The sequence below is a fragment of the Actinia tenebrosa genome, unplaced genomic scaffold, assembly GCF_029948245.1.
Source record: "Actinia tenebrosa isolate PJP-AT-01 unplaced genomic scaffold, QUT_ActTen_1.0 PGA_scaffold15__27_contigs__length_11533743, whole genome shotgun sequence".
Lineage (NCBI taxonomy): Eukaryota > Metazoa > Cnidaria > Anthozoa > Actiniaria > Actiniidae > Actinia > Actinia tenebrosa.
In genome coordinates this window covers 8,286,623-8,304,881 of record NW_028292575.1, presented here as the reverse complement: position 1 = coordinate 8,304,881, position 18,259 = coordinate 8,286,623, and the positions used below count along the sequence as shown (strand labels likewise).

The 18,259-nt window shown below is 38.1% G+C and overlaps 2 protein-coding genes across 2 annotated transcripts in view; one reads left to right on the top strand and one right to left on the bottom strand.

Annotated features, from left to right (window-relative positions):
* The window catches only part of LOC116302382 (transient receptor potential cation channel subfamily A member 1), a 38,955-nt gene that overhangs the window by 16,574 nt on the left and 4,122 nt on the right, over window positions 1-18,259 (top strand). Inside the window, exons 9-23 of the mRNA XM_031711661.2 lie at window positions 8,485-8,670; window positions 10,214-10,402; window positions 10,567-10,653; window positions 10,987-11,072; window positions 12,048-12,209; window positions 12,955-13,069; window positions 13,391-13,560; window positions 13,672-13,756; window positions 13,984-14,040; window positions 15,224-15,292; window positions 15,461-15,531; window positions 15,682-15,820; window positions 16,207-16,248; window positions 16,895-16,975; window positions 17,753-17,919. Coding sequence (XP_031567521.1) covers window positions 8,485-8,670; window positions 10,214-10,402; window positions 10,567-10,653; window positions 10,987-11,072; window positions 12,048-12,209; window positions 12,955-13,069; window positions 13,391-13,560; window positions 13,672-13,756; window positions 13,984-14,040; window positions 15,224-15,292; window positions 15,461-15,531; window positions 15,682-15,820; window positions 16,207-16,248; window positions 16,895-16,975; window positions 17,753-17,919 — 1,706 coding nt within the window. The remainder of the gene's footprint in view (window positions 1-8,484; window positions 8,671-10,213; window positions 10,403-10,566; window positions 10,654-10,986; window positions 11,073-12,047; window positions 12,210-12,954; window positions 13,070-13,390; window positions 13,561-13,671; window positions 13,757-13,983; window positions 14,041-15,223; window positions 15,293-15,460; window positions 15,532-15,681; window positions 15,821-16,206; window positions 16,249-16,894; window positions 16,976-17,752; window positions 17,920-18,259) is intronic.
* Window positions 3,341-5,373, bottom strand: LOC116302383 (lysosome membrane protein 2-like). Its single transcript, XM_031711664.2, has one exon. It carries the CDS (start codon window positions 5,325-5,327, stop codon window positions 3,768-3,770), a length of 1,560 nt encoding a protein of 519 aa, XP_031567524.2. The 5' UTR covers window positions 5,328-5,373; the 3' UTR covers window positions 3,341-3,767.

The window sequence follows — 18,259 nt, the reverse complement described above, 5'->3', positions numbered from 1 at the left end:
TTGACTTAACATCCGCTAGTTGCCCCTCAGTCAACCGTTTGTTTGCCCCCCAGTCAACTCCAAAAAGTCACGTGATTGATAGTAAACAATATTCATTTGTCTTTTCATGCACAACCGTTAAAACAAAGGAATTATGCTCTTGGGGATGACACGTGGTCTAAAATGGGTAAACATTACGCCCAAACTTACGAAAAGTCTATCTGAAAGGTGGTTTGTAAGCATCTTCTCTAATATACTGTCCTTTGACTAAACGTTGTTGTTGATCGGATCATCCCTACGCGCCTAGAACGAAAAGGATAACGGGTAAACTAACATGAATAATTAATTGTTCTCTATCAGTCGGTGACAATCGCACAATGGAGAGCAAAATGCACAATTGTCTTCGCGTTTTACGCAAGGAAAACAAGAGCCGTTTGACATCATATTCCATCAAGGATGTCCCAAAGATCGACAACGTGCGGGCGCTAAAAGACTATCTGCTTGAGCGCTGTTCACACGAGTTATCACCGGCTACAGATAGTAGCTTCGAAATAGGTTACTTTCGGGGGATAAGAGCCAAAAATTTAGTATTTCCAGTCCAATACAACTTGCTCAAGACGTGTTAGATAACATATGCGGTAGCTAGTAAATGTGAATTAATTATCCCCATGATCCTTTTCGTTCTACGCGCGTAGGGATGAAGCCGATCAAACGACAACGTTTAGTCAAAGGACTGTATTGATGGGTTGCAAGCATTCCCAAGAGAGGCAAAAGACAAAAACATGGCGGCCATTGTGGTGCCGTTAACAATGGATGCTAATGAGAAATCTTTTGTTAAATGGCACCAACATGGCCGCGATGACGTAACGTGCAATCGAAGAATATTTTATGTATTTTTCATCATGAACGAACTTGCTACTAATCGAGCACGTCATTTAGCGAAAAAGATCTGCTACTTTAAATTTAATTATTAAACCTGCAGAGAATAGGGGCTCGTTCACACTAGTTTGGATAGATCTAGTTTGGATAGATTCAAAATCACACACTCTCTCGTCCACTCGCTCACTCGCTCACTTACTAAGATGTTAGATAATTAAACGTTTATCGATCGACTTACGTCATCTGCTTACGAACGTTACACGACACTAAAACTGAAGCACAAAGCTCTTATAAAGTATAGACTACTTTCACTATTTATATGACGAAATGAACTGCTGATGTTTCATGTGGGATGTTTCTAGCACTGTGGACCCACTGTCAATGCGCACACTCGCACATGGTTTTATCTTCGGATTATTTATATCAAGGGGTCTGGCACATTAAATCGCGGTAACCATGGCAACCCTGACACGACTCACCGTGCACCTGTCACACTGACGGTCTGGGCCCAGTTGTTCAAAGCCCGATTAGTGCTAATCCTTGGTTAACTCTTAATAAGACTTATAGAGTTAATCCTGGATTAGCGCTAATCCAGCTTTGAACAACCCGGCCCTGGTCAGTGGAATACTTACCTATACATACCTACCGTATGGAGGGAGGGCGGAAAAAAACAAATATAGCGTTTAGCGTGGTTGCCAGAGGCTAGCGATAGTGAATGCAAACGATAGTTGGCCGAATTGAATATCAAGCTAGCGTGATCACATGGATAGCGTGCGATCGAGTTGACCCATTAGCAATAAATAGCGTTGATCGATATCGCGGTAATCACAGCAAATAGCTTAGCGTAATCACCAGAATAGCGTGTGACTGTGATAGCGTGTGTTTAACGTATGTAGGTGGACAGAGGGCAGACAACAAACGACTATTCGCTGCTACACAGATGGAGTCTAACTTTGCCTAAATTTCATTTCACACTTAATTATGTTCACACTTACATGCGAGCTACTTTACATCGAGCTACTTTAGATCCGAGACGATCGATTTCGTACCGATCGCGGCTCGCTTTGGCCCACTTTGCCCGTTTGTCTTTAGATCGATCTAAATGGCTAGTGTGACCGGCCACTAATTGCGTGATGAAAACAGTGGGAGTGGGTATTAATTAATTCAGTAGCCCAATAGGGGTCAATACAGCCAGCGCACTAGGATAATAAAATAACAATATGCGTCTTGCATACAAAAGATCATTGATGCCGAAAAATATTTAGTCTGCAATCAGGTGGTTGTCAGTTTTGACCTTAATAGACTGGACTGTCAACTTCGATCAGCCAGAGTCCTCTCTTTGTACACTTGAAGGTTAATCAAGGTGAACGATGCGTCCAGTCGTGTATGTTTTCGGTGTGGTCAGTATTCGCGGGATACTTGCAATGAAACAAATCCGTTTTCAATTAATATACGGATATGTTTGGACGTGGCCATAGTTATATGGGATATCCAGGGTCATATCAACTTTTCGTTCTATATACATAAACCTTTACTTTTAACATTTACATTTTTTTCACGACCAACACCGCTAATTCAATTACCTATATATCCTTCATATTTAACAATTAGACTACGAGGTCGAGTTTTCTATGACTCAATAGACTCATGAAAACTTTACTGAAAACGACGGTCAACCGTCGGCTTTGTTTTCATTCATATTGACTTGATGTCTTAACTTATAAGCTCAGTAAACTTTTTCTATAATTTGTATAGCTTTCCGTTTCTATTATTACAGTCAAAAATCTCTTTCCAATATTTTCCATCTCTTTATTAGTTCTTGGGATCAGTTTTCTGATTAATGAGTGCTAAAATGAACGGTTTCATTCACAAATACTTCAAGTTGTTGTCAACTAATTCAAAAGCCAGCCATGTTTGAAATTTGCTTAAGCTTCTTGTCAGTTAATGTGTACTTTCTTTTGTGTTTTGTTCTTACCAATTAGACTTCTTCTTGAATACATGTGAATACGTTGTCTAGTTCTGTTTTGTTTTTTTTTTTTTGTTCTTCGAGGAAATACTTTTAAAATGCCATCATTATCTTTTACTTGTCCAGTCAAGCATCGCATTATGTACTTGGCTCCACCATACTTATAAGATCTACTTGTTGTCCAGCCTGAAAGTCGCTATTCACTAGGGAGAGAAACAACCAACTGTTACTTAAACCTATTCAAACACGATGTAAATCTTTCGGTGATCGTGCCTTCTCTGTAGCTGCTTCGAAAGTCTGGAACGCTTTGTCTGGCCCGGTTGTACGAAGCCCGGATAGCGCTATCCAACGGATAAATCTTATCAGTGAATGACAGTATCGACTTATCCACTGGATAAGGACTTATTCACCGGATAGCGCTATCCAGTCTTCGTACAACCGGGCAGAGACAATGTTGAACTCTTTAAAAACAGACTCAAAACGTTTCTATTCTATTTACCACATAACTGCACCTAATTATTATTATTGTTATCTTTATTTTATTTATTCATTTTTACCTATATTTCAATCTTGAAAAATGTCTTTAAAATATTTTTTTCCTATTTTTATTGACTGTATATAATATTATTATTAAGTGCTCTTGACTATTGTATAGTACGAGCGCTATATAAATTTTAGCAATTATTGTTATAAAAATCTCAGCCGTGAAATCTGACGGCCGCTTTTTGTTTAAATTGCCATAATTCTTCAGTTTTCAATTTATCTCTACCGTCCAAAACCTCAAATCCTTTCCTTGATACAGAGTTGGGTTTAATAAAAATATTTTAAAACAGGATTAACTGCAATACCAACATGTTGACCCACACATCAACAGTACATCAACTGGAATTCTGTATATTTTGAATCGCGATAAATTGGAATTAAAACGTTGCACAAGATGATCTTATGATTTAGGAATCAGCGGGTCTGATTCAGAATTATAGCCGTTTCTATCGTTAACATCATTGATTTTGACGCAGATGGGTTTTTTCGACCTCCTGATCCGTTTGATCAACAAAACACCACCAATTAAAATTAACAGACTTCCAAGACAAAATAGTCCTATTTCTACATAGAAACAAACCCTAAGTGGAATAATAAGGTCGTCAAGAAGCATTTTAGCCGTGCTATGATCTACTGTAGCATTGTTACTGAAATACATTACTGGTACATAAGATTCGCGAATGTTTTTGGTTCCAGTAATGTAATCGACTTGTTGGATATGAAGATTGATTTGTAAGCGTATCAGAGCTTGCAAAGGAATGCCAGTCATGGGCTCTATCGATAGGAAGAGACCATGTTTATCTTTGTTTGGAGAAAGACCTTGGACCTGTTGTCTTAAATACGGATCGCCCAGGAGAAAATGAGGTGTAGAAATGACAATGGGAGACTCGATAGAACTAGGCTTGCAGTCTCTGTTTCCTGCTAGAATACCGTTCGGGTAGCAACGATGTAGACAAAATGCCTTGTTATCTGGATTAGAAGTTTCATTTTCGAACAATGAAGGCGGCGTAGTGAATCTATAGACATCTATTCCCTCGATAGAGTGTTGGAGATCGAAATTCAAATATATTGAACGACATAAATTTGATGAGAAAAAGTACAGCAGATCACTTTTGGTTATCCCTGGATTGAATTGAGTTCCGTCGCTTCCATTGAACATGTTAGCGTACTTGGTTTTCCACAATCCAACGTCTGCTTTGTTTTTCCATCTTTCCCACGTGGCCACCAATTTCAAATTATCCTTCCCCGTGTTCACCGTCACTTCCCCATCAAATGATTTATTCGGCTGTAAGTTCATCAGAGGAGAAACATCTGGGATGAAAGAAATCTTAAATTTCTCCTTCAGTTTTTCAAACTCCGTGAAAATAGTATCATTATATCCCCATATTATTTGTTGAACACTTCTCCTCATTATCAAATCTTCGTTCATTGTCTCAAGTAGCAGATTGATGGCAAATTTAGCTATCCAGGGATAACCTTGAGCAACTACACTTAGAATCACATATGGAATATTTATAGTAGTGATATTGTCTTTGAAAGGATCACAGCTTGGACAAGAAAGTTCCTTATCAAAGACATAGGTTTTTTCCTCATTATAAGATACTTTAGTCCTTTCGCTATCGAAGGTGATGTTTTTCTTGTCTAAGAATTCCCTGTAGGAATATGGTCCCCTCTGCTTTACACATGGCAGCCCACCTTGTCTTACTTCAAGTTCATTTATAATGTCAAACAGATAGAATTCTATATGAATAGGCACTGTTGGAAATTTCCATTCTCGGTATCGGAGCGAACTGTTGTCTGGACTTATCACCAGTTGTGACTTTAATTCGGACTTGAATATCTTGTTGACAATCACTTTGAGCACAACGCCAAACGAAACCAACATAGCTCCGCTCAGAAATAAGATTATTACCTTCCTCCATCGAGAGATAAATCCTTTGTCAGCGATGTCTTCAGCCATGGTTGGTTGGTTGGTTTTGAATCGAGTTCCAAAGCCTTGCCAGTCAAAATATATACTTTGGACATTACGTAATCATTGTCACATGGTTGATTACATTCACGTGACATAATAGAGCGTTTAAGAGCGGCTGTCTGTAAAAGCCAGACAAATTATTCGAAATTTCGTGGCAACAGTCAAAAAATCGATTTATTCATACTTTGAAGTTAAATTGTACTCTATCTATGATGGCCGAGAAGAGACTTCAGACTTCAGACTTCATACTTCATACTTCGGACTTCAGACTTCAAACTTCAGACTTAATATGGTCACTCAAACCACGTGTCATTTCATATTTACTTTGTACAGAAATCAATCAATATGGCCGAAAAGGTAGAAATGAGGGTTTTTATCCTTTTACTACAATAGTTTCCATCGATGTTTAATATTTTATTGCTAAATAATTATTCTAAATGAATTTATAAGCCCTGAAGGGACTTCAGACTTCAGACTTATGGTCACTCAAACCACGTGTCATTTCGTATTTACTTTGTAAAGAAATCAATCAATATGGCCGAAAAGGAAGTCTGAAGTCTGAAGTCCCTTCTCGGCCATCGTACCTATCATATAATATTAACCCCTGTGCACTTAGTTTTGCAAAATTATTTTTTGTTCGGATGAAATCTTACGACTTTGACAATTTGACGACTCTGAAATAGAGAAGAATCAACGATCTCGTGTACAAAGTACAATCAATACTTGACTTTCAGACAGGTAGCTGTAACGAAGAATTTCTTGAATAATTATTTGCAAAACAGTTTTCTTGAACTTAAAAGTAACCTCAAAACAAGTGAGAATTTTACCATTAGTACATAGCCGATACAACGGAAAAGCGACTGAGATTTTCACTGTATGTGATGTCAAGATGATTTTGTTCAAGATTATGAAAAAAATTTCGCACTTAAATCAAATACAAATTTACATATATTGAGGTCGCACTGCGATTAAACAATCCCTACGCAATGTAATTTACATGACATTGTTATCGCGTGGATGTTTCCGAGTCTTCAGGAGAAGGCATACGTGAATCACTTGAAGAATTAGTAATCATTGTTGTGGTACTGCCATTTGAGGCGGAATGGACGGCACAAATCCCCGGGGGGGGGGGGGGGGGAGTACAATGTTGTCGTGGTACTGCTATTTTATCTTGCACGTATTATCTCTTGAATAGTTGTTCGAATTCATGTTTCAATGGTTAGATGTGGCTTTGCACAGCTTCACTCGAGGTCATGTGAACCGCAGGCGCTCTCAAAAATAAACTTACCAGTAATTGAGCTATTGCACTAGGCAAAGTTTGATAGGATTTGGTGTCTTAATACGACCAAACCTGTCATCACAAGTTCATTTCTAGTGCGACCGTAAATTTGATAGTCTCCCCCACAGCCGCTTCCAGTGTCGTCACGCAACGCTTTCTCCCCTGAGTAGAAAGCGTTGCGTGACGACACTGAAAGCGGCTGTGGGGGAGACTATAAATTTGACCGTCCATCAAAACTCTGCCAACTGACCAAAATATCAAAGGCGCCGTCGAACAGGGTAGAAACTGGACTTTTTGGTCAAAATTTCTCTAAACAAAAGAAATCACAGCGGGAACTATCATCGCTTGTCATCTTACAGGAAAACAGAACCCTGATATCTGATCAACTAGAGCGGAATTCATTAGAACGTTAATTGTATCCTTGTTAAGTCGTACTTTGGACTAGGAGCTCTCCAGGCGTATGGATTGCAGTGGTGTAATCTTCGACGAACAAGACTTCTCCTTTGCATATAACAAGACAAAATTGCAAAACAAATTGCTTGTTGAAGTTGAGTTTGAATTTGAAAATAAAAAAGGTAGAAAAGGCTTATAGTTATCGCTAGTGCTTCGACTGTACGCATTGTTGGAAATATGTTTATAAAAAATCGCTCGAAATAAAGAGTTCATTGCTTGGCACTGCTTTAATAAACTGTTACATTGCCAAGTTTGCAAACGTCAGTGCGACCACAAACACATCAAGAAGAAAGATCAAAAAAATGTCATTTCCGGTGTAAAGACCAAAACTTTGGAGAAAATTTGGCGATCAAATTTTTGTTTTGGCTTAAGTGCTGAGTGCGACCCAACAATAGAACTTGACACTTTCTGTGACATGCGCATATACAAGAATACGGCCAGGATGCTTCGGCGTCAGATTTCTACAGTTTAATTCCTGTTGACCTCTGTTAGTCACATGTACCAACCAATCACGTCCTGTCTCTTTGTTTCCTAACTCAGTCAATAAGCATTTTATCATATGACCCTCACGAAAAGAAAAATAATAAAATAAAAGAAAGAAAGAAATAGTAAATAAAAGCTTAAAAAGAGAAAGCGCGCGGATTCGAGCAGGGCCGTACGCATCCGTACGGCCCTGATCTCTCAAAGCCGTACGGCCCTGCTCACGCCATTTTCCCGAAGGTTTTTCTAAGAGCGCGCGCCCGGGCGAATAGGGATCATATGATAATTAGGTATATTTGGTCGATTGTAGAAGCTTAAAAGCACATTTACCTATGAATGTTTTTCATAATCTTGAACAATATCATCGTCAAATCACATACAGGGAAAATCTCGCTTTTTCGTTGTATCTGCCATGGTAAAATTCTCACTTGTTTTGAGTAAACTTTTAAGCTCAAGAAAACTAGTACTGTGTCTTGCAAATAATTCTTCCAGAAATTCTTCGTTACAGCTACATGTCTGAAAAGCGTTGTGACGCATATAGATAGTTTATTAGGTTAGAAAGGTAACGTATTGATTGTATTTTGTGCACGAGATCGGTGATTCATCTCAACTTAAGAGTCGTCATGAAATTAGCATATTTGCCTGTTTTCATAAACATTCAAATTTCTTGCGAACAAAAAGCTATTTTGCAAAACTAAGTGCACAGGAGTTAATATTATATGATATCTAATAACTTCAAAGTATGAAGAAACCTTATATCTTATTTTTTGCTGACTTTAGTAATATTGATTTTCCCCCATTTTGACATTCATTGGCCGATATTTGCAAAAGCTTGCTCTAACTTACAACTGAGTTAAAACGAAACTGAACAAAAAATTTTGTTGAAGAAATTTTAGATTAATATAATACAATAACCGCAATTTCTTTTATTAGAGAACTGACAAGACAACAGCGTTCCATCTTGCATGTTCTCAAGGTCCTGTGGAGATGGTGCGCCTGCTGACGAAACAAGACCCTGCAATCTGCCGCATTTGTTTGATTGACAAGGGAGGTATGTCTGGCCTTCATCGCGCGGCCACTAACAACCAAAGAGACATTGTTGAATTTCTCCTTGATCAGGTGAGAAATAGACCCAATTTGAACACGGGAAATTTTTTCCCATTACAAACCACTTGTCATTCCCTAGAGTATTCATTTCTTTGTTTCTTTGTGGCGCATGAAATTACAATCGCTAGAGAATGACGCTTGCTCACAGGACATGATCACGTGACTGTTGCTGCCTGACAAGAAAAATGCGGACTACTCTATTTTAAAATACGTTTTGATCAAAAAAATTTTTCAAAATGCTATTTTTTCCCTAGTGGCATGCTTTCGATTTCAAGATACGAAGTAGTTTAAAATTTGTTTGCCATCCACAGGCAGAGCCTTCCCCAAGTGATCTTTGGCTGAATTGATTCGCAGTGATATCAGCACGTGACTATTCGTTGACTTAGTTTGGCGTAGTTATTGACTACACTGTAATCCCCCCACATGCTCTCGCTACCTCACCCCCTCATCCATTTCTTCCTAGAGTTTTTCGTCAAAGACTCAAAATGTTCACACACTTTCAGTTGTTTTTTCGGTCGTTTCGTTTCGAAGGGCAGCTAGAACGATTCATATCAAAAAACGAAATGCTTCAGTGACGAAAGAAATGATACGTTGTCCTGAAATGAGAAGATGATTGGATATATTACTGATAATATACATTGCTTAGCACGATTTTTCGAGAAACTTGTCTCAGCAGGTGACACGAGAGTGTTAAAAGGCCGAGTTCTGTTGCAACTTGTATCGCGCGATGGGAAGCGAATGATTGGATATATTACTGGTAGTATACTGTTACTTCAAGGTCCTCTTGCATTGCATAGTACGATTTTTCGAGCAACTTCTCTCAGCAGGTGATAGAAGAGTATTATCGCGAAAAATACTAATGCAAGTTGCATATGCATATTTTGAAACAATCATGATATAAAAGCTGGATGTAATGGGAGGGAAAACATATCAGAAAAAAGCGTGCCTTGATATTATTTGTATTTGGATGTACTTGAAAGCCAAATTATTGTGATTCTCGCTTTCTGATTGGTTAGAACTTGTGTTGTGTTGCGTGACAAGTCACAAGTTCCTATGTCGTAGAAGAAAATTTTAAGAAAATGGTTGCAGAAAGTAGGAGATTTTATTACCTCTTCTGGAAAAATACCAGTAGCGCAAGTGTATGATGCACAAGTAGAATGCTCATGCAATCTGCCGAAAAATTTCCTCGTAAAACAAATTGCACTAAAAATCGTTGCGTGTAGCGGGGTCTTTAAGGGTTGTCCCCAACCTTCTCCCCAACAAAACTCCTTGGTTTGGGCGCAATGTTTTCAGACAACGTGTTATTCCCTGGAGCATTATTTCTTTGTTTAGCCGTTGTGCAAGAGAAGGCATATAGTTATGGATACATATAAAAACAAAAATCGTATTCTCAAGAGAATGACACGTGGTCTCAAATGGGAAAACATTACACCCAAGGCGTGGAGGTCTATCTTCTCCCCAACCTTCTCCCCAACCTTCTCCCCAACCTTCTCCCCAACCTTCTCCACTTTATTCTCCACCATAATCAAATATTTGATTTCGTTGTATCTTTTAGGGTGCTTCAGTTGATCTTCCAGACAAAGCACGCCGAACCCCGCTCTTTATGGCAGCGTCAAGTGGAGCGACAGAGACTGTGGAGCTCTTGATAAAGCGTGGCGCCAACATTACAGCAAAGAACCTGGCAATGAAGTCTGTACTGCATAGTGCTGTAGGACACGATAATACTATCGATGCTATACTCAAAGTAAGATCGCCACAATAATCAAAGACTGTTTACACGAGCGATTTGAAGTTAAAACCAAATAACTGCGATTGTCGCGCGACAATCGCACTGCAAATATCGCGCGTGTAAACGTAATTCTTCCATAATCTTCACGTCGTCGTATAAATTTCCCTCTCTTTTTTCAGAGTCCTGCAGCATCGTATCTCATCTCTGAGAAAGACAAGAATGGATTCGCTCCAATTCATCAGGCAGCGATGGGAGGACATCTACAGGTACGGACTTGGGCAACCTGTGGCAAAAACAGGGAACCCACAAGAAACCATTTTAGATTTAGAAATAAGAATTTTAAATCACTAAGTATAATATTTCAAACATTATTTATCTTGTGATCTGCGGGCAACATAATCTAGTACTTATGTTAGGGCGCTTGCTTTTCCGTTTCTTTCCACATGTAAATGAGATTTGATTCGATTTTGCTAAAAATCGAGGGAGTAGAACGGCACGACAATCTTGGCCGATGAAATGCATTGATATGTAAGAGATTTTGTATTAAAGAATGTTCCTTACCTGAGCCGGGTAGACTAATTCTGAATTGGTTCTTTCAGAATATTCATTTGTTCATGACCAAAAACAAAGCTGCAGCAGGAATTACATCTGATTCGTTGGACACACCCCTCCACGTGGCTTGCAGGTAAGTACACCACAGATAGAGTAGATCAGTTTTATATGACAGTAAAACAGCACAACGCTGACTAATGCAGGTGTTACATCTGATTCGTTGGACACACCCCTCCACGTGGCTTGCAGGTATGTACACCACAATAGAGTAGATCAGTTTTATATGACAGTAAAACAGCACAACACTGACTAATGCAGGTGTTACATCTGATTCGTTGGACATACCCCTCCACGTGGCTTGCAGGTAAGTACACCACAGATAGAGTAGATCAGTTTTATATGACAGTAAAACAGCACAACACTGACTGCTGCAGGTGTTACATCTGATTCGCTGGACACACCCCTCCACGTGGCTTGCAGGTAAGTACACCACAGATAGAATGGATCAGTTTTATATGACAGTAAAACAGCACAACACTGACTGCTGCAGGTGTTACATCTGATTCACTGGACACACCCCTCCACGTGGCTTGCAGGTAAGTACACCACAGATAGAGTAGATCAGTTTTATATGACAGTAAAACAGCACAACGCTGACTAATGCAGGTGTTACATCTGATTCGTTGGACACACCCCTCCACGTGGCTTGCAGGTAAGTACACCACAATAGAGTAGATCAGTTTTATATGACAGTAAAACAGCACAACACTGACTGCTGCAGGTGTTACATCTGATTCACTGGACACACCCCTCCACGTGGCTTGCAGGTAAGTACACCACAGATAGAGTAGATCAGTTTTATATGACAGTAAAACAGCACAACACTGACTAATGCAGGTGTTACATCTGATTCGTTGGACACACCCCTCCACGTGGCTTGCAGGTAAGTACACCACAGATAGAGTAGATCAGTTTTATATGACAGTAAAACAGCACAACGCTGACTAATGCAGGTGTTACATCTGATTCGTTGGACATACCCCTCCATGTTGCCCAATATTCTATGGGATATCTCCCAGTTTGCTAAATCAATATGGTATTGTGTTAGGTATGGATGGCTGGAAATCGTAAAAGACCTTTTGGTCGGTCGTAATGTTCGGATGATAAACCTGCAGAATAATCAAGGCAAGACTCCGCTTCATTTTGCTGCAGGAGAAGGCCATGAGAAAGTCGTGGAGTTACTTGTAGAAAGAGGAGCAACAGTTGAACGGTGAGAATCATATCACTGGAAAATAGTGCGTGCTCCAGTAAACCATTTTCGAGTTCCAAATTACTGCTGTGTTCCTTGATTACGGACTAATATACTCAGGATTAGTCTCGTATCAGTGTCTAAATATTCACATATACTAACGGTAAAGGAAACAATGCACAACACTACAAACACTTTGAATTGCCATGAACATTCACTATAAAAAATCAATATTATTCTTCACAAAATCGAGGATAAGCCTGATTAACCGAGAACTCAAAGCTGGAGTATACATAGATACCACGGAAGACATCATAGAAATGTCATGGAAGTCAGCACTAGCTTCCATACCATACCACATCTGAGGCACGCATGCATTTTTCACACGTCATTTCCAAATTATGAAAAAATATATTGTAAATCACAACTTCCAATGTATTTTCCATGGTGCTTTCCCACCAGGGAATTAGTTACATTGCATGAATGAAATATTCTATTATCATTGATCATTGTTAGGTCACGTGATATATCATTGGTTGCTGGTCAGGTGATCATTGTTGGGTCACGTGATATATCATTGGTTGGTCAGGTGATCATTGTTGGGTCATGTGATATATCATCATTGGCTGGTCAGGTGATCATTATTGGGTCACGTGATATATCATCAATGGTTGGTCAGGTGATCATTATTAGGTAACAAGTTTATTGTTGGGTCACGTGATCATTTGGTATATTCATTCTGTTCATGTCTTGGGGTTTGTTTCAGTGATGAGTTAGAGCGAACCCCTTTGCACTTGGCCGCAATCAATGGTAGCAGCAGATGTGTTGACTGTATTCTTGGCAAACATCCAGATTGCCTTAACTTTGTGGACGATGATCAGGTAAATATCTATCTAGTATCTGCTTTCACCCACCAATGATAAATGTTTCCCTAACAAAATGCTTCAGAATTCTCAAGGGTGCACAGGCTAAGCTATATACTTATGAGAGTTTGATCATCTTGGCAATTCACGAATCAGACACAGAAATCCTTCAGCATCATCACATTCTGACACTGCATTAATGATGTATTTGAATCTGATATCTCTCACGCCCAATGACTTAGTCAGAGTTCCAAAACTTGAGGGAGTTCCTGCAAAATCCATAAGAACTCCATCAATGTAAGCTCTCATTGGGATTAATCTTTGCTTTTTTGACTTCAGAATACAGCGCTAAACCTGGCTGCCCTTCATGGACATGAAGAACTGGTAGAAGACTTGCTGTCCAGGAGTAACCAGCAAATCCTGATGAACAACTTCAATCAAAATGCTTTAGATATTGCCATTAGGATGGAAAAGAAAGATGTTGCTATGACAATAGCTGATCATGACAGGTGGGGATTATCTCTTGATATATTCCAAATACTTATTAACTATTCACAAGGTGGCCAGCCAACCATATGCACCGATATCATTTTTTAAATCCTATTTTTCTCATGTGACAGATGGAGGGAGCTTATGAATACATCCTCTCCTGGAGGACTGGGGCAGATGAAGGTGCTTCTGATCAAAATGCCTGACGTCGCAGAGGTATATTCGATTAGTTCATTAGTATTGAACAGCAAGCTTTTGTTATCAATTTCATTTTTCTATACAAATCTTACATGTAATAAAATATTGAAGATTTTATGAAATGATATATATGCAATATTGTATATTAGTGGCTCAAACTTCCCCAGCTAACTAAGGGTCTCTTATATATTAATATCTGATGATTTGGGGGAAGTCTGTGAACAAAATAATTTTGTGTTTTGTAGCGTATCCTAGACCGTTGTGTAATCAAGGAAGGAGATCCCATCAAACAGGATTATAAGGTACATAATCATCATAATAATCATCACCACTACCAGCATCTGATCATCATCATCATCATCATCATCATCACCATCATCATCTGTGGCTGATTCATAATTAGTGTTACATTAACCAATATTTTTTTTAAATACATCAAAAGAAAGCCTCGAAAAAGCATAAAGGCTGGTTGCGAGTAGTAGGATTCAGCATTTCTGGATTTCTGGCATTTCTAATCTGTAGATGCTTGTATCTCAGCCTACATGATTTTGATTTTACTGTAAGGATTTATTCTAGCCTTTCATACTCATTATATACTCAGTTGAAAAATCATTGTCAAGTTCAAAAACATATTAACATAGAAGCTGAGGCCAAAAGGTTCAACTGAGATACATAGTCACTATGAAACATGAGTTAAAGCATTTAATAGAGGGGAATGGTTAGGAAACCTATTGTTATCAGGTCTTTGTTCGCTTTTGATGTTGAACCGGTCTTGACTGTGCACATTATGTTTGATTTATGCTCATCCAAAATTGCAAAATAAGTAAACATAAACTTTGTCTATGGGATTGAAATATCAAATATCTCTTATAAATCTTTAAGTATTTTGAACTAGAAGTCAAAAGAAAGATTTTGGTCTGTTCACTCAGCCATTGCCAACAATGGTAAAACAATGGTAAAACAAAGGATTGTGCTCGGTCACGCTTGAAAAAAGTGAACAAAGACTTATAACAAAAGGGTTTCTTAACCATTCCCCTCTATTAACTATGGTTAAAATGATTGTGCAACAATTTACACTGAAGATTTCAAGAGTTGTATCACTAGATATATACATCTAATTAACACACATACTTCCCATGTACATTCTTGGTCTCAGCTTCTATCTTCTTATTTTGATACCTACTATGATTTTGCAATTGAGTGTATGGACTCATTGAATGTGATGTCAAAGCAGCTCCATCTGGGATCAAAAAAAAAAAAAAGAATTCCAATCTCCTGAGATGAAAATTGGAACCTATTGTTTTGTCCCCCAGATTGAGATGCATTCGAAAGTGCTGCAAGGGGTCTATATGAAAATATTGTGTACATGCAAAGCTTAAGTAATGCCCAGTTTGATTAGGTAATTGCAGTTCACATGCTAAGAGACTTGAAATTACTGTAATAATTTAGCAATAAATTATTAATACTCAAATTTGTTCCTTCCAGATCACATATGACTTCAGTTTTATTCAGGGGAAAATTAACTCCAAACAAGACCCTTTGGGAGTGTTAAGGGTAAAGTCAACTTCTTATAAATAAAGTTAATTTCTTTATTCTAATTCTATTTTGAGTCTTGTTATTATTTATTTTTTTCAATTTGATAGTCTTTATTTTATTTTTATTCTTATTCTTATTCTCATCTTATTCTCATTCTCATTTTTATTTTTATTCACATACTCCTAGACCATGGCAGCAAAGCGCCATGACAAGTGTATGGTTCATCAGGTCATTTTTAAGTTAATGGACAGGAAATGGTAAGTTTTATTTTCACTTTTATTATTACTTCATCTCATCCCTTATCATTTTATTTCATTTTGTTTCAATTGACTGGTGCACCAATCACATTGCTTAAAAACATATATACCTACATGTATATTTTGATGTCATTTATTACGTCATTTTAGGTTGACGTATGGTTGGATCTCTTTGTCGATCATCATTTTTCTTTATCTTTGCTACTTAATACCGCTGACCATTCTTGCCGTCCACTTGAAGCAGAATGAAGTCGTTATGTGTCAATTCAACGAGTCAAATCCAAAGCTGGTAAAACAAGATCTTTTGTGAAGCTATCAGTCAGATTGGGGAATAAAATAAGAAAGTAGGAAAGAGAGAAAGAACACGAAAGAAAGAACACGAAAGAAAGAAAGAAAGAAGAAAGAAAGAAAGAAGAAAGAAAGAAAGAAAGAAAGAAAGAAAGAAAGAAAGAAAGAAAGGGAGGGAGGGAGGGAGGGAGGGAGGGAGGGAGGGAGGGAGGAAGGAAAATCGACTTCTTAGTTCCTATTGGAATATTCATATGCAGAAAAAATTATGTAGAATATACAGACCGTAGAATATATTACCAGATGAAATTACTAATATAGAGGATGTATTTATCATTAGATTTTGTTGATGTTCGCTGACCAGTTCAATTTTTAATTCGTTCTTGATAGGAACATGACCAAAGTGAATTGATCTACTCACTACAAGATAAGGTACGAAGTACTAGTACAAATGTATTGATGTGTCGTAAAATCCATGAAAGATTGGTTCACCGATTTGGTTCTCAAGGCACCAAAAATAAGGCTCCTTTATTCTGCATGTACCACATACTGATAGCTCCTCAATTTGAGCGTCTCTGTATAGAACTTTTCTTTTGTTCATCATTTTGTTTGTACCGAAGCTAGAACACAATACATCCTGTTAATCGAACTCAAAAAAGCATCAACATCATCAACATCATTATCATCATCAACATCGTCAGGCTCATCAACATCATTATCATCATCAACATCATCACCATCATCAACATCATCATCAACATCATCATCTCAACATCATCACCATCATCATCAACATCATCATCATCTTCAACATCATCATCTCAACATCATCATCATCATCAACAACAACATCATCGTCATCATCAACATCATCATCAACATCATCATCAACATCATCATCAACATCATCATCATCATCATCATCATCATCCATTAATATTTCTTCTAACATCCTTTCACTTAGGTCCGTCTTAAATACAACGACATCTGATTGCCCTTTTGACTTGTACCATTTAATTTTGTGCTAACTGGTTCCTCGTTACTCAGTTTTCTTTCTATTGTATTTTACATCCTTCAGGCCTCACTTTACCTTCATTACTGTGTTATCGCCATGACGGCTTTTCATGCTCTGCGAGAGTTTCTCCAGATGTATAACAATGTAAGTCCACCATAAAAATTATATAGTACGAAATTGTTTTGGTAGAATAACACTTATTATTATATAATTACCAATGAAATATCTATTTTTCTCTATTTCGAATAATTGATACCTTCACACGTGAAAATAACACCATTGCGATGGCTATTCAAAAATACACGGAAAGAATTGCCTGAAAAAGCCAAAACATACTTTCATTGATAATTATATAATAAACAGTATATTACATGGGCGCGCGGAGATACGAAATTTATCTTCTCGTGTTGAAAATCTCTCACTCGTTCGCTGCACTCACTTGTGAGAGATCTTTTCAACACTCGAAGATAAATTTCGTATCTCCGCGCGCCCATGTAATATCCTCTATTTATTATAACACTCGTTATTTTTTCCTTTCTCGCTCGCCTTAAGATAGCCATCGTAAAAGGAAGTTCACTATTTGAATCCGAGTTTGCAACGAAAAAGCATTAGCGTGCGAGACTTGGAGCAAGTCTACACTGCATGTGAATAATAGCTCTCGAAGAAACAAACTCGTGGTGCTTCTTTAACGTTTCTAGTTTATTAGTGACCCCCATTTACATGCTCATCCGATCAATGTATACATTCGTAGATGTAATTACAAAGGCAGCAAAGTTCTTTTCGGTTATCATAAGACCCTGAGTTTTGGTCCGGCCGAGGCTTGAACCACGACCTCCCGCACGTTCTTACCAAATGAGATAACTGTGTGTAAGTTTGTTTCCCTTTTGTCGTGAAACTTTTATATGTTCGTCTTCCATGCAGCGTCTGTTGTACTTCACATCGTTATCTAACTATCTCGAATGGACTGGGTACATCTTTACATTCCTTTACGTCATCCCCCCGTATGACTGCAAGTGGGGCATCCATCAGCGGTTTGGTGCTGTCTCTTTGTTTTTTAGTTGGACCAATCTCATTCTGTACTTTCGCAAGTAAGTATTTATAAATTATTACGACTGCATTGCCACCTGTTACATATAATACATGGACTTCAGACTTATCATGTTGATGATATTGCAAGGCATATCTAAACTTTTTCTTCTCTTCTCTTCTCTTCTCTTCTCTTCTCTTCTCTTCTCTTCTCTTCTCTTCTCTCATCTACTTTTTTCTTTCCTATCCATTGATTTGATCCTTTCCCTTTAATCGCCTTTTATTTTCTGTTGTCAATTTCCTTTATGGTCTTGTTGTCATATAACTCTTGTTGTCATATAACTCTTGTTGTCATATAACTCTTGTTGTCATATAACTCTTGTTGTCATATAACTCTTGTTG